Source organism: Ceratotherium simum, chromosome 27 (genome assembly GCF_057802395.1).
Source record: "Ceratotherium simum simum isolate JZ-2026a chromosome 27, ASM5780239v1, whole genome shotgun sequence".
In the NCBI taxonomy this organism is placed as follows: Eukaryota; Metazoa; Chordata; class Mammalia; order Perissodactyla; family Rhinocerotidae; genus Ceratotherium; species Ceratotherium simum.
In genome coordinates, this window is record NC_141926.1 from 2,341,433 (window position 1) to 2,360,430 (window position 18,998).

At 48.4% G+C, this 18,998-nt stretch overlaps 2 protein-coding genes across 14 annotated transcripts in view; one reads left to right on the forward strand and one right to left on the reverse strand.

Moving 5' to 3' along the window:
* Positions 1-18,998, forward strand: part of TSPEAR (thrombospondin type laminin G domain and EAR repeats) — a 178,805-nt gene that overhangs the window by 8,804 nt on the left and 151,003 nt on the right. The window lies entirely within an intron of this gene.
* KRTAP10-12 (keratin associated protein 10-12) lies at positions 4,703-5,590 on the reverse strand. 13 transcript variants are annotated; one of them, XM_087417980.1, is made up of 3 exons: positions 5,436-5,590; positions 4,974-5,351; positions 4,703-4,802 (listed from the first exon to the last, which is right to left on the reverse strand). In XM_087417980.1, the coding sequence occupies exons 1-3, from the start codon at positions 5,588-5,590 to the stop codon at positions 4,703-4,705; spliced, it is 633 nt and encodes a 210-aa protein (XP_087274106.1). The 13 variants fall into 13 exon arrangements, with proteins under 13 accessions (XP_087274106.1, XP_087274105.1, XP_087274103.1 ...); XM_087417979.1 differs by having other exon boundaries at positions 4,703-4,934; positions 5,085-5,321; positions 5,370-5,590; XM_087417977.1 differs by having other exon boundaries at positions 4,703-4,947; positions 5,056-5,119; positions 5,192-5,590.

Below are 18,998 nucleotides of genomic sequence, written 5' to 3' on the forward strand. Positions count from 1 at the left end.
TATCTTCTCAAAGAATCAGCTCTTAGTTTCATTGATCCTTTCTAATGTTTTTTTAGTCTCTATTTAATTTATTTCTGCTCTAATTTTTATTATTTCCCTCCTTCTGCTGACTTTAGGCTTTGTTTGTTTTCTTTTTCTAGTTCTGTTAGATGTAGTTTAAGATTACTCATTTGAGATTTTTCTTGTTTGTTGAGGTGGGCCTATATTGCTATGAATTTCCCTCTTATGACCACTTTTGCTTCCTCCCATGAGTTGATATGTTGTATTTTCATTTTTATTTGTCTCCAGGTATTTTTTTATTTTTCCTTGATTTTTTCATCGATCCAATGGTTGTTCAGTAGCATGTTTGTGACTCCACCTATCTGTGACTTTCCCAACTTTTTTCTTGTAGTTGATTTCTAGTTTCATAGTGTTGCAGTCAGAAAAGATGCTTGATGTGATTTCAGTCTTTGTAAATTTATTGAGGCTTGCCTTGTTTCCCCCCATGGTCTATCTCTGAGAATGTTCCATGTGCACTTGAGAAGAATGTGTATTCTGCTGTTTTTGGATGGAATGCTTTCTATATATCTATTAAGTCCATCTTGTCTAGTGTTTCATTTAAACCCACTATTTCCTTGTTGACTCACTATCTGTATGATCTATCCATTGATGTAAGTGGGGTGTTGAGGTCCCCTACTATTATTGTGTTGCTGTTAATTTCTCCCTTTAGGTCTGTTAATAGTTGCTTTACATACTTTTGTACTCCTGTGTTGGGTGCATATATATTCATAAGTGTTATATCCTCTTGTTGGAGTGTCCCTTTTATCATTATACACTGCCCATTTTTGTCTCTCATTGTCTTTTTTACCTTGAAGTCTGCTTTGTCTGATATAAGTAAGCAAAACACCAGCTTTCTTTTGTTTACCATTTGCTTGGAGTGTTGTCTTCCATCCCTTCACTCTGAGCCTATGTTTGTCTTTAGAGCTGAGATGTGTTTCCTGGAGGCAGCATATTGTTGGATCTTGTTTCTTAGTGCATCCAGCTACTCTGTGTCTTTTGATTGGAGAATTCAATCCATTAACATTTAGAGTGATTACTGATATATAAGTGCTTAATACTGCCATTTTATTTCTTGTTACCTGGTTGTTCTATATTTCCATTGTTTCTCTTCCCTTGTATTTCTGACTGCCATTTCAGTGTCATGGTTTTCTGTGATGGTTTTCTCAATTTTCGCTTTATTTATTAATTGTGACTCTGCTCTGATTTTTTGTTTAGTGGTTACTGTGAGGTTTGTAAAGATCTCGTAGATGAGATAGTCCATTTTCTGATAGCCTTTTATCTCCATTAGCCTAAGCAGGTTCAATCCCTTTCGTCTTCCCCTTCTGAGTTATTGTCACAAATTATTCTGTTTTGTCTTGTGAGTTTGTAACTAAATTGAAGTGTTTATACTTATTTTTGATGCTTTCCTTCCTTTTATGTTTTATGTTATAATTAAGTGTTTGCTAACCTGTTATGATAGAAAGCTGCAATTTTCTAATTTTGTCTATTTATCTACTTGCTCAAAGCTTTGTAAACTTTTGCCTTTTTGTTACAGTTGGGGGGCTTCTTTCAACGTTTCTTGTAAGTGAGGTCCAGTGGCAATGAAGTCCCTCAGCTTTTGTTTATCTGGAAAAGCTTCTATATTTCCATCATATCTGAAGGATAGTTTTGCTGCATAGAGTATTCTTGGCTGAAAGTTTTTGTCTTTCAGTATGTTGAATATATCATTCCATTGTCTCCTAGCCTGTAAGGTTTCTGCTGAGAAATCCACTGAAAACCTGTTAGGGGTTCCTTTGTAGATTATTTTCATCTGCCTTGCTGCTGTTAATATTTTTTTCTTTGTCATTGGCTTTTGCCAGTTTTATTATTATATGCCTTGGAGAAAGCCTTTTGCATTGATGTAAATAGGCATTCTATTGACTTCATGTATTTGTAAGTCTAGCTCCTTCCCCAGGTTTGGGAAGTTCTCAGCTATTATTTCTTTGAACAAGCTCTCTGCTCCTTTCTCCCTCTGGAATACTTATAATCCTTATGTTGCATTTCCTAATTGAGTTGGATATTTCTTGAAGAATTCCTTCATTTTTTTAAAGTCTTAGTTCTCTCTCCTCTTCCACCTGAAGCATTTCTCTATTTCTACCCTCTAAGTCACTATTTATGTCCTCCATAATGTCAGCTCTATTATTTAAGGATTCTAGATTATTTTTTATCTCATTACTTGTGTTCTTCATCTCCAGAATTTCTGTTTGTTTTTTTCCTTAGAATTTCCATCTCTTTGGTGAAGTATTCCTTCTACTCATTATTTTTATCCTGAGCTCATTGAACTGTCTTCCTGAGTTTTCTTGTAAGTCATTGAGTTTCTTTATGACAACTGTTTTGAATTCTGTGTCATTTAGATTGTAAATTTCTGTGACTTCAGGATTGGTTTCTGGAGACTTGTCATTTCCCTTCTGCTCCGGAGTGTTAATGTAGTTCTTCATGGTGTTTGATGAAGTGATCCTTTTCTGGCACCTGGTGGTAGCATCAGGTTGCAGATTTCACCTGCCACCACTTGTGGGGGGGGCAGGACCTGTTTTCTGAACCTGCTCTGTCTGCTGGAAGTTGTGCCCATAGGGATCATCTGTGTTAGCCCGCTGGCCGCAGCTGCTTGGCGCGCCACACATGCCTGCGCGGGCACTCTGGTGTGGGACCACTGCCTTTGCCAGGGGCCAGCTGAGCTGGTGCACTAGGCTTGGGGGGAGGGGTGCTTTCTTTCACGCATGCGGTTGGCTCTGCGGTCATGGGAAGTACCTGGGCTGCTGAGCTTGGTAGGGGTGCCCAAGTGGTGGCTGCACTGTGCCACTTGGTGGAGAGTGTTACCACAGGTGGGGCTGCAACTCCAAAAGCGAAAGCATTTGTTTACAGGCCTGCATTGCTCCCCGCTTCCTCTCACAGTCGTGTACTGGCTGCTGCTTGAGGACCTGCAACCTAGATCGCTGTGACTGGGGAGGGGAGGGGATCTGTTCACCTCCTTCCACTGCTTCCCGGGGATCCAGTACCCCCACCTTCAGATGTATGGCTGCGTGGATCTCTCAGACATCCTATTGTGCTTTGAAGGGAATCCTCTGTTGGTTAATGAATGTCCGTTTAGTTGTAACTTAGAGGGGAGAGACTAGGGAACAGCTCACTCTGCCATGATGCTGGTGTCACTCGTATTGACATCTTATACCCTGTCTTCCATAGCAGGGTCCTGGGAGGGAGGGGTGGGTCCCCCAGGAGAGTGGGGGCAGGGTCCTCAGGGGAAGTAGGGGTCGGGACTCCCACCTACCTCCACAGCCCCAGAATGTAGGAGGAAGGACTATAGGGTGCTAGTCTGTCTACACCCATTTACACCACTCAATTCTAATTGCTGGGAGGGGGCCCTACTTTCCACTAACAGGTTCCCTGAAGACCCCCCCTTTTTGGAGGATGGCACTGAAATAGTCAGCCCAGCCCAGGGAGTATAGCCCAGGTTCTCCAGGGGAGGGGCTGAGGGTCAGGTGCTGTCTTAGACCTGCTCTAGGGGGGTTCACTGTTGCTCTGCCTCTCTCGGGGGAACACCTTACTGGATTTCATCACCTCCTGGGAGGAATGGGGGTGTCATGCCAATAGCAGGGTGGGATCAAGAGCTAGGAGGTGGCACTGGTGGGAATATGGAGGCAGGGGGACTGCAGGTTAGGAAGCAGCTGTGTCCAGGTCTAAGACCTGAGCGTGGGAAGCTCAGGGAAACTGGGGACCCGTCCAGACTGGCCCAGAGGGAAAACCACCCAAGGGCGGCAAGCGGGCCCCAGACCCCAGAGTGGGCCCTTGAAGTCACCTACCCTCTGGCCTCTTCCCCCTGACCTCTGCAACCCCCGACCTGGACCTGGGGCTGGGGAAAGGGTGTTGTCATTGGCCTGCACAGGCACAGACAGACGGGGTTGGGACATCTGAATAAAGTGCTAAGGTTCGAGGGGAGGTGGAGGGACAGACTCAGGGAGCTGGTGGTCAGCAGAAACGCTCCTTTTCAGCTGTGCCCCAGGAAGGCCCTGGACAGCTTGGGCCCTGCCCCCTGGGTGTCCTCAGACTGACCATGGAGAGCCAGTTCTGGGGCAACAGGGCCTTCCCCTCCAGGGGCCTGCTGGCCAGGTGGCTGTTGACCACCTGAGCCCCAGACACACAGCACAGCCACCATAGAGTTGCCTGGAGGTCAGATGCAGGGGCTGGGGGTCGTGGGCCAATGGGTGGGCCTCAGAATGCATCACCGTTGGAAATGCTCCCAAGACGTGGCTTATCTCCAGGGTTGCTGAGGCCAGGGTTGCGTGGAGGGCCGGAAAAATGAAACATAAAATGGGGCCAGGAGAGAGGACCAGCAGAGGCAAGGATGGCGAGTTTATTCATTCAGCTCAAGACACGTGTCTGGGGTGGGCAGGGCAAACGGCTTCCAGGGTAGAGGGTAGAGGCCCCGGTAAGGCTACGGGGGAAGGGCTGGGGCCATGGCCGGTGAGCCCACCAATGATAGGGGAGGGCCGTCTCAGGTTCATACAGGCCTGATGTGGAGGCTGCAGATGGGCTGAGCCCTGGTCGTTGGGGTCTGAGGTCAGCGAATGCTCACGCTGAGACGAGTACTGAAGCTTGTGCTGGGGTTACATCCGATGGCAGCAGTGGGAGAGGTGGGGGACGTGCCCGGTCAGCAGCAGGACTTCTGGGCTGAGGCGGGGCCACAGCAGGCCACGCGGGAGCACACGGGGCGGCAGAGCAGGGACACGCAGGAGGCCGGGCGGCAGCAGCTTGGCTGGCAGGAGGCGGGGGCACAGCAGGAGGAGACGGGCACGCAGCAGGCGGGCCTGCGGCAGATGAGGGACACGCAGGAGGAGGGTCTGCACACAGGGCGGCAGATGAGGGACATGCAGGAGGAGGGTCTGCAGCAGGACGGGGAGCAGGGGGTGGGCTGGCAGCACGAGGGGGCTGGGCAGAGGGCAGCCCCAGAGCAGACTGGTGTGCAGGAGACAGGCACACAGCAGTCCTGCTGGCAGGGGGAGGAGGTGCAGCAGGAGGGCTGGCAGCTAGACTGCTGGCAGCAGGAGGGGTCTGAGGAGGGGCAGGCCTCGGAGCAGATGGGCACACGGCACACAGGCTTGCAGCAGATGGGTGTGCAGGAGATGGATGTGCAGGAGACAGGTGTGGAGCAGACTGGTGTGGAGCAGACAGGTGTGCAGGAGACAGGTGTGCAGGAGACAGGTGTGCAGGAGACAGGCACACAGCAGGATGGCTGGCAGGGGGAGGAGGTGCAGCAGGAGGGCTGGCAGCTAGACTGCTGGCAGCAGGAGGGAGTACAGGAGCTGGTGCAGGCTGACTGGCAGGGGCTGCACACACAGCTGGCTGGGATGCAGAGGAGGGTCAGGCAGGGGGCCGGGGCGCAGCAGCTGGGGGTGCCGTAGGGGGGCTCGCAGCAGCTCTCTGGGCAGTCGTCCACCTGGCGGGAGCAGCTGGGGCAGGAGTCCCAGGACCCGGGCTGGCAGACCCGGCTGCCGTAGCTCAGGTCGCTGGAGCAGACGGACAGGGTGGAGGCGGCCATGGTGGGGCGGTGGGGCTGGAGGAGAGTGTGTGTGTGAGTGTCTGTGGGAGTGGGTTGTTAAGGGTGTGTGAGCTGTTTGGGGCTTATATACACCTCCGGGGTGTGTGTTGTCCATCATGTGGTCTAGAAGAGTATTTCCTTATTGTTGTTGGAGCAGGTCCCTGAGGATGCACATCCCGGACCCACAACGGGTAGCTCATCTCATTAAACTCCTGAGAGGCTGGAGCCCAGGGGATGCACGGAGCTGGGGTCCCGGCACGGGGGAAGCCACGACGAGCTGGAGCCAGACCTGAGGGTGGGCCCAGGAGGGCCAGTCGCTCCTGACCGCCTCCATCTGAGCATCTTTCTGAGGCTTCTTACTTTTATTTCCCCTACTTCTCAGCATTCGGTTGAATCATAACCATATTCTGTCTTTCCTTTTTTATATCCTCTTTATTATGGGATATAATCCTCTCCTGAATCCGTAGACTAATGGGTGGCTTGGGAGCTGTATTTATTTTTACTGTGTTCCCAAACACTCGTATACTAGGTCTTGGTATGCCAGGAACTATTCTGAGCCACTTATGACTATTAACTCACTAACCTTCACGACAACCTTGTGAGCTGGGTGCTGCTTTATTCCCACTTTACAGATGGTGAAACCAAGGCGCAATGAAGAACTCGCACCAGAGCCCACACTAGCAAGCAGAAGAGCTGGATGGGAACCCCAGTGGGCCCGAGTTATAACCGTAAACTCTGCTGCCCCAGAGAGCAGAGAGACACAGAAGGACAGTGAGAACTCTGGATTCTGTCAGAGGGGTGAGGGGGCAGGATGGAGTTCGATTTAGAAATGGTGGTGTGAGATTGGTGTGAAAATATGTGGAAGGTGTGGGTGCTCAGAGAGCTGGGACCAGCTCTGAAAAAGGAGCTTCTATCAAGAGCGAGAGAATTTGCATTTATTCACATGCAGGAAGGTGGACACACGGACTGTGAGGGGAAGCTAGCATCCAGAGGGGTTGTTGTAGAGGCTGGAAGGTTTCCTTCTGGGAGCTGAGTTGTTTTTAATCAAGAACAGAGACATTCTGCAGCCTTCTTTCTTGAGAACTCTGCAGCCCTCTGCTGGGGCTGGCCAGGAGGGGACCCAGAGTAAGGGAGGGCCGCTTGGCTGGACCCGAAGAGTCAGAGGGAGCCTGATGTCCACAGGCAGTGGGAGAGGAGGGGCGTCTGGGGTGAACTGGCTCTGAAATGACAAGCCCTGATTGGGGCTGTTTGCCAGTGCCCGTGGGGTAAATATTCCCTCCACGGCTGATTTCAAGCTCTTGGTGGTGTAACAACTGGCTTGCAAAAGTCCCGTGTGGTGAGCAGGTGGCTCTCCTAAGCTGGCACACCACCGGGGCTGGGGAACTTGGAGGAGAAACGGATCCAGGAAAGGGGTCTCAGATGATGGTGGTCCTGGCCGCCCTGAGGGAGTCTGAGCCAAGGTGGGGCGTGGCCAGTGGGATGTGGCGTGGCCAGGACTGCCTGCTTTGTGCCATAATCACCCCCGACCTGCCCACCTTGCAGTGGGAAGTCTGAGAAGAGGGCTTGGGAGACTGAGGCCCAGGGGCCGTGTTCCGTGCTGGGAGGAGGATCTGTGGAGGCACTTCTGGCCCAAAGGTGAGCATTGTGTCCAGTCAGGGGAGCAGGGATGCGGGGAGGCCCCGAGAGCGTGAGCACCCAGAAGCCGCAGGAATTGAGGGAGGGCCCCGGGTGGGTGCCCACAGCTTGGGAGGCCCCCTCTTGGACGTGGTGATGGGCGTCTCTGGGGACCCTAGGGGCTCCCAGGTAGCCAGCAGGGGTCCGATGGACGAGCGTGGTGAGGGTGAGGTCGCAGTGCCCCTCTTGGCTAACAGGGGCACTGAGGACAAAGGAGGTGCTGGCCCACGGGCCCATCTTTCCCATGCTGGGAGGACAGGTGCAGGCGCAGGGGTTCTCCGAAGGAGCCCTGGCTCTCACTGGCCGTGGAGGGACCACGCCTGGTCACTGTCAAACAGCGACAAGGCTCAACACTAGCTACAGGCGGTGAGGGCAGATTTTATTCAGCACAATGGGTAGGGGCACGAGACTTCAGCATAGACCTGTGTGGGGTGACCTGTGGGGGTGACCTATGGGAGGTGACCTGTGGGAAGTGACCTGTGGGGGGTGACCTGTGGGAGGTGACCTGTGGGATGACCTGTGGGGGTGACCTGAGGGGTGACCGGTGTGGGGTGACCTGTGGTGGTGACCTGTGCAGGGTGACCTGTGCGGGCGACCAGAGTGGGGCTACCTGTCTGGTGTGACCTGTGGGGGTGACCTGGCGTTTTACAGGGAGAATGAGGGAGGGGGACCAGAGGGGGCTCCGCAGAGTCCGGGAGGTGGAAATTACAAAAAGGTGAAGAGAGCGGGTCACTGATTAGGCCACTGGGTTGCACCTGGTGCTTGTGGTTGTGAGGCTCCTGCCCTCCACAAAGACTGGCAGCTGGGCCTTGTCTCTCTTGACGATGACATTTCAAAGGATGGCTTCCAGGTCCATGAGAAAGACTCCTGGGTTGTGGAAGATGCATCTCCAAGAGATGGGATCTATAACGGCAAGCATAACGGCAAGCTTTGGGAAGTGGCTGCCCTAAGCGGGGCTGAGGCCTGCTGTCAGGTGTTGGTTGCAACAAACAGGAAATTCTGGCGACTTTGCGGGCAGGCCCTCCAGGGGCTGGGTCATCCCAGGCCCGGCCTTGAGCTACTGGAAGCCAGGCTAGTGCTTGTCCAAGGCTCTTGGTGTGTGTGGATGTGGATGAATGTTTGTCCCCAGCCTCTGCCCGCAGCTGCCCTCTCCCCCGTGTGTCCTCGTCTCCCTGGCCCCTGGGATGCAGCCATGCTCACACTCACACTGTCGAGCAGGCGAGGACTCTGAGAGCCAAGTGTCTTCCCACAGCGCGGGCCCTCCTCCCAGCCTGCGCCTCCCCAGGCACAGCCAAGGCGAGGAGCCATCCTGCCCTCTCGGTGTGAGCAGATGCCACAAAGAGCCAGAAAGCACAGCATTTTCCTGGAGCAGGCTCTGACACTGTGTGCTGGATAATTCAGTCCACGCCCACGCACGGACGCTCTGCAAACACAGTATCCTTCCCCACTTCCTTCCCTCACCACTTTCCTGGGCCTTGGCCCATCCACCTGCAGCCTCATGTGTATATATTTTTTGTTATAAGCACTTGGTAATTGTTATATGTTATTATATTTATCATTATATGTATGCCGAAACAATATATTCTTCCGTTTGAATTATTTTTTATTGTGGTCAAATATATATAACATAAAATTTGCTGGTTTAACCATTTTTTAAATGTAGTTCAGTGGCATTAAGTCCATTCACATTGTTGTGCAACCATCACCATCGTCCATCTCCAGAATTTTTCCATCTTCCCAAACGGAAACTCTGTCCACATTAAACACTAACTCCGCATTCCCCCTTCTCCCAGCCACTGGACCCACCATTCTACTTCCTGTCTCTGTCTCTATGAATCTGACTCCTCAAAGGACCTCATATAAGTGAATCATGCAGTATTTGTCCTTTTGTGACTGGCTTATTTCACCCAGCATAATGTCCTCAAGGTCCATCCATGTTGTAGCATGAGTCAGAACTTCTTTCGTTTTCATGGCCAAATAATATTCCATTGTATGGATATACCACATATTGTTTGTCCATTCATCTGTTGATAGACACTTGGGTTGTTTCTACCTTTTGGCTCTTGTGAATAATGCTGCAAAGAACATTTGAGTCCCCTTTTTTCAGTTCTTTTGGGTATGTTCTTAGAAGTGGAATTGCTGGGTCACATGGTAATTCTATGTTTAACTTTTTGAGGAACTACCAAAATGTTTCCACATTGGCTGCACTACTTTATATTCCCACTGGTAATGTTTTGAGGGTTCCAATTTCTTCATATCCTTGTCAACACTTGTTATTTTCCTTTTTTTTTTTTTGTTTAATTACAGCCATGCTAGTGAGTGTGAAGTGGTTTCTCATTGTGGTTTTGATTTGTGTTTCCCTAATGACTAATGACTTTGAGCACCTTTTCATGTGCTTATTGACCATTGGTATATCTTTGTTGGAGAAATTTCTGTTCAAGTCCTTTGTATTTAAAATGGGTTGTTTGTCTTTTTGTTGTTGAGTTGCAGGAGTTCTTTATATATTCTGGATATTAAACTCTTATCAGATATATGATTTGCAAATATATTCTCCCATTCTGTAGATTGTCTTTTCACTTTCTTGGTAATGTCCTTTGATTCACAAAAGTTTTTAATTTTGATGAAGTCCAGTTTGTTTTTTTCTTTTGTTGCTTGTGCTTTTAGTGTCATATCTAAGAGTACATTGTCAAATACAAGGTCATGAAGCGTTCCCCCTATGTTTTCTTCTAAGACTTTTTTGGTTTTAGCTCTTACATTTAGGACGTTGATCCATTTTGAGTTAGTTTTTGTATATGGGGTGAGGTAGGGGGTCCAACTTCATTCTTTTGTGTGTGGAAATCTAGTTTTCCCAGCACAATTTGTTGAAAAGATGATTCTTTCCCCATTGAATGGTCTTGAAACCCTTGTCAAAAATCAATTGGCCGTAAATGTAGGGGTTTATTTCTGGACACTGTATTCTATTCCATTAGTCTGTATGTCTATCCTTATGCCAGAACTACAATGTTTCAATTACTGTAGTTTCATAGTAAGTTTTGAAATCAGGAAGTGTGAATACTCCAACTTTCTTCTTCTTTTTCAAGATTATTTTGGCTATTCTAAGCCCTTATCAATTCCATACGAATTTGAGGATCAGCTTTTTCGTTTCTGTAAAAATGACTGTTGGGAATTTTGATAAGGATTGCATTGAATCTGTAGATGGCTTTGGTAGTATTGTTATCTTAATATTAAGTCTTCTCATCCATGAACATGAGATGTCTTTCCATTTATTTTAGTCTTCTTTAATTCTTTCAGCAATGTTTTATAGTAATCAGTGTACAAGTCTTTCACCCCCTTGGTTAAATTTATTCCTAGGTATTTTATTCATTTGGATACAATTGTAAATGGAATTCTTTTTTTAATTTCCTTTTTGGATTGTTTACTGCTGTTGTATAGAAACACATCTGATTTTTTGTGTGTTGATCTTGTACCCTGAAACCTTGCTGAATTCTTTTATTAGCTCTAGTAGCTTTCTTATGGATTTTTGGGGATCTTCTTTATATAGATCATGTCATCTGCAAATAGAGATAATTTTACTTCTTCCTTGCGCATTTTGATGCCTTTTATTTCTCTTTCTTGTCTAATAACTCTGGCTAGAACTTCTAGTACAATGTTGAATAGCAGTGGTAAAAATGGGCATCCTGTTTTGTTCTTGATCTTAGGGGGAAAGCTGTCAGTCTTTCACCATTGAGTGTGGGTTTTTCATAAATGCCTTTTATAATGTTGAGGAATTTCCCTTCTATTCCTATTTTTCTGAGTTTTTTAAATTATTATCATGAAATGGTATTGGATTTTGTCAAAGGCCTATTCTGCATCAATTGAGAAGATCAGGTGTTTTTTTTTTTTTTCCCATTCATTCTGTTAATGTGATATTTTACATTGGTTAATTTTTTAAAATGTTGAACCATTCTTAAATTCCTAGTATAAATCCCACTTGGTCATGGTGTATAATCCTTTTAATATGCTGTTGGATTCAGTTTCTAGTATTTTGTGAGGATTCCTGCATCTATATTCACAAGGTATATTGGTCTGTAATTTTCTTTTCTGACATCATAGAATGAGTTAGGAAGTATTGTCTCTCTTCTCTTTTTTGGAAGAGCTTGAGAAGGTTTGGTGTTAATTCTTTACATGTTGGTAGAATCCACCAGTGAGGCCATCTAGTCATGGGTTTTTCTTTCTTGGGAGGTTTTTGATTAATAATTCAATATCTTTACTTGTTATAGGTCTGTTGAGATTTTCTGTTTCCTTCTTAGTCAGTTTTGGTAATTTGTGTGTTTATACAAAATTTTCCATTTCGTCTAGGTTATCTAATTTGTTGGCATACACTTGTTCATAGTATTCTCTTATACTCCTTTTTATTTCTGTAAGGTCCATAGTGATATCCCTACTAAATTTCTTTCTTTCTTTTTTCTCTTTTTTTTCTTTTTTAGTCAATTCTGTTTATCTTTTCAAAGAATCAGCCTTTGGTTTTGTTAATTCTCTCTGTTGTTTTTCTTTCTTCTATGTCGTTTATTTCCACTCTAATCTTTATTATTTCTCTTTTGGTTTTGAGACTCAATTTCCAGTGTGTGGAGGAGAGGTTTCCCACACAGCACCAAGCAATTTTGGGACACCAGCAGGGTGTTCGAGAATTCAATTCAATTCTGACACTATCTACCTGGAGATGGCATCAGATCTCACAGGTTGAGGGCTCAGTCCCACAAGACTGCCCCAACCCCTTCAGACACCAATTGCAAGTCCAGGTTATTACCTGTGCTTCTGACCGATGGCTATAAATCAGAGGTTTCCACGACCTCCTGCTTGGGTTTGATTAATTTCCTAGAGCCACTCACAGAACTCAGAAAAACATTTTACTTACTAGATCACTGGTTTATTATAAAAAGGTGTAACTCAGGAACAGCCAGATGGAAGAGATGCATAGGGCAAGGTATGTGGGAAGGGTACAGTGCTTCTGTGCCCTATCCAGGTATGCCACTCTGCCCAAATCTCCGTGTGTTTACCAACCCAGAACCTCTCTGGGTTTTTAATGGAGGCTTCATTACATAGGCATGGTGGATTAAATCATTGGCCATTGGTGACTGAACTCAGTCTCCAGCCCCTTTACCCTTCCTGGAGGTCTGGGGGTAGGACTGGAAGTTCCAACCCTGTAATCACATGGTTGGTTCCCGTGGCAACCAGCCCACATCCTTAGGTGCTTTCCAAACTCACCTCTATCGCTCTCTTCACTGAGGGAATTCCGAGGGTTTTAGGAGTTGTGAGCCAGAAACGGATGAAGACCAAATATATTATTATTATTATAAATCATAGTATCACAATTTCCCTCCTTCTTGTAGCTTTGGGCTTAGTTCTCTCTTCTTTTTCTAGTTCCTCAAGGTGTAGTTTGAGGAACAATCCTCAAGGTGTAGTTTGAGGAGCAATCCTCAAGGTATTGATTGGAGATCTTTCTTCTTTTTCAGTGTAGGCATTTATAGGTTTAAATTCCCCTCTGAGCCCTTCCTTGACTGCATCTCATGGATTTGATACGTTGTGTTTTAATTTTAATTCATCTCTAAGAATTTTCTAATTTCCCTGTGACTTTATCTTTGACCTACACTTTTTTTTAAGAGTATGTTGTTTCCTTTCCACATATTTGTAAATTTTCTAGTTCCTTCTGTTATTGATGTCTAGCTTCATTCCATTTTGGTTCGAAAAGACCCTTTTTATGATTTCAGTCTTATTAAATTCATCGAGGCTTGTTTTGTGTCCTCACTTGTGGTTTGTCCTGGAGAATGTCTCATGTGCCCTTGGGAAGAATGTACATTGTGCTGTTGTTGGGTGGAGTGTTCTGTGTGTGTTTGTTGTGACTAGTTGGTCTATCAGTGTTGTTCAAGTCCTCTTCTTCCTTATTGATCTTTTGTCTAGATGTTCTGTCTGTTATTGGAAATGGGGTATTAAAGTTTCCAACTATTATTGTAGAACTATCTACTTCTCACTTCAAGTCTGTCAATGTTTGCTTCCTCTATTTTGGGTCTCTTTGGTGTGGTGCATACATGTCTATAATTCTTATATCTGCTTGATGAATTGAGCCTTTCATCAATATCTAATGTCCTTCTCTTGTGCATTTTTGCATTTGGTATAATATGGATGAAGAGGTCCTTCGTAAATATTGTCTGTCAGTTTTTAGGGTCTTAGTGTATTAATGGGGACATAGGCATTCTCACAAAATAAGTTTATTATAGAGAAAGTCAGCTGTAAGTAATGGCTGGTTCATCATACTACGTCAACAATTTGAAACATTAGAGACATAAGGTGAACGGCATTCTTTGCTGTCAGCTCTGCTTTCTGGTACCCATTGATGTACATGCCAATTCCATGATCTCTTGAAGCTTGGAGAGGGAGAGGGACTCAAAGTGTCAAGGTTTTAAAACCACCTTCTGAGGAGATGTATCAGAGGCCACCTAGGTAAGGATGTGTGTCAGTAAGAGAAGGAGAGGGGTGCGAGGGGAGAGGTTTTCCCGTCCAAAGCAGGAATCCTGTTTGTGGCTTCTATTTTTTTTTGTGAACATTTTTATTATTTTTAACTGCTTAGCTCTTAACTATTATTTTCAACCATTTTTTCATTCATTTTGTTGTGAAAAATTTCAAACATAGCAAAAAGTAGAAAGAATTAACCAGTGAGAATCCACACGTCCACTCCTAGATTCTACAGGGAATGCTGAGCTTCACTCGCTTCCTCACATACCTGCCCGTCAAACACGCTGTAGCCACACTTCTTACTTTTTGAAGAATTTCAAAGTAAGTTACAAGAAACAGCACACTTCACTCAAACTCTTCAGGAGGCATATCATTAACTAGAGTTCAATATTTATGTCTCAGGATGTCCTCTCCTGCCCCACTCCAGTCAATTTCACCCCAACCCTCCAGAAGCAACCATAGTTCTGATGTTTTAAACTCATAATTTGGTTCAGCTTGTCTTGGAACTTCATGTAAATGGAATCATGCAGCAGGGACTCCTGCCTGGCTTCTTTTGGCAGCACAGTGTCTTCGAGATTCATTCATGCTCTTGCATGTGTAGGTCATGTGTCTTTTTATTGCTGACTTGTTTTCCATCGTCTGACTATATCGTGGTTTCTTTATCCGTTCCCCTGCTGATGGACATGGGGGTTGATGCCAGTTTTTGTCTGTTATGAAGACAGTGGAATAAGTGTGCCTTCTCTTCAAGCCGTCAGCACCCAGGAGCTGGAACAGTCACCAGGTGCCCGTGATGTGGCCGGGTAGCTCTGCCTTTTAGGGAACTCTTCCTTCTGTTGAGCTGAAATCCGCCTCCTGTCATCCTGGCTCCTTGGTCCAGCCTTCGGGGCAACATACAATGAAGCTCTTCCACCGAAAGCCCTTCAGAAACTGTCAGGCAGCTCTGGGTGGCTCAGGCCCTGCCTCTGCCTCCACCGATCATGCCTCATTGGCACAGTTTCCAGGACCCCAGAGCCCTGGATTAAGATCCTCAGTTGAGACCATCGGGAAGGAACGCCCCCTTTAGAGTCAACAGCCAGGGCCACCACGTTGCCCAGAGGGTCTCCCCGACATCCCGAGGGGTGTGACTGTCCCGGGACAACCACCCTAGAACAGGAGCTCCATGCTGCCATCGGCTTGTCCCGGAGGGAACTGCAAGGAGAGACAGCAGTGGGGAGAATCACAGAGAACAGCACTAGGAGCAGAGAGATTTATTTTTTATCAATCACTGAGCTCTCATGGATACGAAAACTAGGGAGGACATTCCGGCTCCTATGGAGTGTGGGTCCATCATTGATTCCATAATGAGATGTGCGGGCAGGATCTTGACAATTAGACAAAGAGAAAGGCTTTCAGATCAATAGCAGAGAATTGATTTTCCAGATGATTTGTCAGCAGCAGGAAGGGGTGCCGCAGGGCACAGATCTGCAGACCGGGGCGGGGGGCAGGAGGGGAACTGGCAGCACTCAGAAGACTGGCAGGAGGGGGCCACACACACAGCAGGCTGGCAGTTCACGGGTGTGCACACGGCAGGCCGGCAGCTCACAGGTGTGCACCTGGCTGACTTGCAGCTCACAGGCACACAGCAGGCCACTTGGCAGGGGCTGGGCGTGCATGAGGCTGGGCTGCAAAGGGAGGCCTGGCCACAGGCCGCTGGGCAGCCTAGGGACAGGCAGCCGCAGGCTGGCTGGCAGGAGGTGGCAGAGCTGCGTATGGGCCGGCACAGCAGAGACACGCAGGTGGCCGGGTGGCCACAGGAGCTCCCGAAGCTTTGGGGAGAGCAGCAGGTGGCAGGGCAAGCCGGTTGGCAGCCCAAGGAGCAACTGGTGTGGCACATGGTGGTGTGGAGCTGGGTTAGGGTCAGGGTGGAGGACGGGGCTAGGCTTCAGCCTCCTTCCCCGGGTGGCCTTTATGCCTGTGGGCTATGGGTGTACTGGCAACGAGCCACACGGGTGCCTTCCTTGTGGTTACCTGGTTGTTTTCCTCCTCTTCCTCTCTGTGGGTCTCTTCCTGCAGTTTGCAGTTCAAGTGACCCAGTTCAGGAAACTCCTCCTCAGCTGGAGACTCACTGGGACTCAGCAACCATGTGATTTCTGGAGTCAGAGCCTCGGATGGTGAAGGGCCCTCAGTTGGGGACGGGGGCTCCACATCATGATTTTCCAGGTCCTCCCCAATTTTGAATACCCTGTCCACTGTCTGCACAAGCACAGTCATGGTCGCTGCACCAGGGTCCCATATTTTGCTTTGGAAACTCAGTCACCCATAAGGTCTTCCCAACTGATGAGAGTAAGTTGTTGTTTCCTCACTGGGGCGTGCAGGGACCACGTTATTGCAACAATAACAATAATAGCTAAGTTCCAGCTTTGTGCCAGGCCCTGTATGAGCATTTTATGTAGACGATCTCATAACTGATTAATTACCAATCCTGCCACCATTCAAGGGGTCAGTGATACCCCACTGGTACAGATGTGCACTTAGGAAGATCTAGAAGGAGTCCATGATGTGGGCACTTTCTCATCACTGCAGATGGGGAAGCGGCATTTGAAGCTGCTTGGTTTCACTCTGGGATCCATGGTTTTTACCATTCTGCCAAATTATGTTGGGGCTTTAGGGGTTTTCTGAGATTCTTGGATCTGTAAATTGAAATTTTTTGTTTAAATGAAATTTGGGAATTTTGTCCATTATTTCTTCAAAACATCCTTATGCATCAGTGTCATTCTCTTCTCCTTCTTGGGTTGAAATTACTCATATGTTAGACTTCCTGATATTGTCTCATAGGCCCTCTTCCTTTTTCTTAAGTCCTTTTCCCTCTTCTTCAGATTGGATAATTTCTACTGACTTGTCTTCAAGTTCACTGGCTCTTTCTTCTTCTGTCAGCTCAGGATTGCAATGCCTGGTCCTCAGGCTGCAGGATCTGAGTCTGTCCACCTGCCCCTGCACCCTCGCACCCCACATGGTGGGAGTCCCACTGCTCTTGGGACATGCTTCTGCAACAGTGTCCTCCCCGCCGTGGCTGCCTCTGCCTGGAAAAACACCCCCTGACCCCTCCACATCCCCCACTGCCAGCTCAGCATGGCCTCCTCACGGAGGCCTCCAGACCACCCACCAGCACCCCTGTTACTCTCTATCCTCTGAACCTGCTTTCCTTTCCTGGACACAGCCCTCTCTGGAATTATTTCATGCATGAATTTCTTCATTCACTCATTTGTTCATTGCCCTGGAAGGCTCAGGAGGCCAAGACATCTCTATGGCCAGCACACAGTATGTATTTGCTGCATGAACAAATCAATTCTTGTATAGATTGCCATAAGGCAGGAGTTGGCAAACTTTCCGTAAAGGGCAGATAGTAAGTGTTTCAGGCCTGGAAATTCCTGTGGTCTCTTTCGTCACTACTCAGCACTGTGGTGCAAAAGCAGCCCTAGACATCGCGTAAACGCCTTGGCATGGCTGTGTCCAATACAACTTTATTTACAAACAGACAGCAGGTCAGATTCGTCCCACAGACTTCAGTTTTTGAGCCCTGCTTTAATGTGTCCTGTGCAGAATTAGAGCTCAAAATACATTATCGCCTCAAAATCTCCGTTGATGGCACGGGACAAACAGGAATGAAAGAACACAGTACTCTGAGGGGGCCTGGGGGCTGTGTGCACGATGATGGCCTGGAGAAAGCCCAGGTGAGGTCAAACCAGAACATCCCGTTCACAGAAGGAGAAACTGGCCTAAAGCCAAACTTGTTTATGGTGGAGCCTAACACAGGGACGTGCGTCTCCAGATAAGAAGATGTGGGGGAACGTGGTGGAAACAGCCGGGAGGAAGTCAACAGTGTGCTCTGTGTTGTCAGGACGCCCACAGTCGGGTATAAAGGCCGCCCAGGGAAGGAGCCTGCAGACACCACCACCTCCACCCCAACACCGGCCCTCCCCACGCCACCATGTGTGACACCGGCTGCTCCTCGGGCTGCCAGCCGGCCTGCTCTGTGCCTAGCCCTTGCCAGGCGTCCTGCTATGTGCCTGTGAGCTGCAAGCCAGCCGTGTGCACACCCGTGAGCTGCCAGCCTGCCGTGTGCACGCCCTTGAACTGCCAGTCAGCCGTGTGCACGCCCGTCAGCTGCCAGTCTGCTGTGTGCACACCTGTGAGCTGCCAGCCCGCTGTGTGTGTGGCCCCCTCCTGCCAGTCCTTCGTGTGCGTGCCTGTGAGGTACAAGCAAGTTGTCTGCGTGGCCTCCTCCTGCCAGCCCTCCGGGTTCTGCCAGCCCTCCTGCCCCACCATGGTCTGCAGACCCATCTCCTGTAGCTCCCCTTGCTGCTATTGACCATGCGTCCTTTGTTCAGCTGCGTCAGTGCAGGTGGGTCCACATCTGTACTCCTCCCAGGAGGAGTCCTCAGTAGCCTTGCGGGTTCTGCACATGGCAGATGAAAAGCATGCTCAACGATCCCTCTGAACTCTGATCTGGATCCCTCCATGACCCTGCACATCCTCTCAGGGAAGCCCTGGTGCCCAGGGTCCTTCTCTGTCTCCAGCAGGAAACCAAACCCCATGTGAGCCAAATAAATCGTGCGATCCCAATGCAGCTTGTCCCTCCACTTTATCTTCACTTACTTTTGAAGTTTCCTTGTAGGTGTTTACCAATCGTAAGCACAGCAGCACCTCCTCAAAGAGCCCTCTTCCTGATGGCTCAGCTGAAGGTGGCCCTTGGTGGGTGAAGAGGGTGAGGAAGGTGCTGTCCCTACTTTGCCCACCTGAGACTCGCATTGTGGATGGGCAAGGAAAGAGGAAAATATTCCCTCCCCAGAATGGGGGATCGGAATCAAGCCTGGGCCCTGGGACCCATGCGGAAACCTAGAGGATTACTACTACAGGGAGGGTAGGAAGCTATCACACAATCCCACCACAAATACAGGGTAGAGTCTGGCAATCCAGGGAGGAGTGTCAGGAAGTGAGAAGGCCTCGCCCTCCAGGTCCCAGGCACCCAGGGCCTGCTCAAGACTGACACCGGGACAGGACACCAGAGAGCCCTCCTGCCTCCCGATTCAACCTCCAGCACAGCTGCAACAGCAGCTTCTGTCTCCACCCGGGAAAGGAAGGTGCGTGTTGAGGTCTCCTCCATGCACCAGACATGCAAGGGCAGCTGAAAACTTAGGGCGGAGCAAGAATGCTCTGTCCCCAGCCCAGGCCTTAAGCACAAGCTGCCAGCAGCCCACCACAAGAG

Excerpts from the sequence above, each read along its gene's own strand:
- KRTAP10-12 (XM_087417968.1), bottom strand. The coding sequence starts at position 5,590 with ATGGCCGCCTCCACCCTGTCCGTCTGCTCCAGCGACCTGAGCTACGGC. Across the intron at positions 5,489-5,536 it reads ACCTGAGCTACGGCAGCCGG|GTGGACGACTGCCCAGAGAG; the intron begins GTCTGCCAGCCC and ends TGCTCCCGCCAG.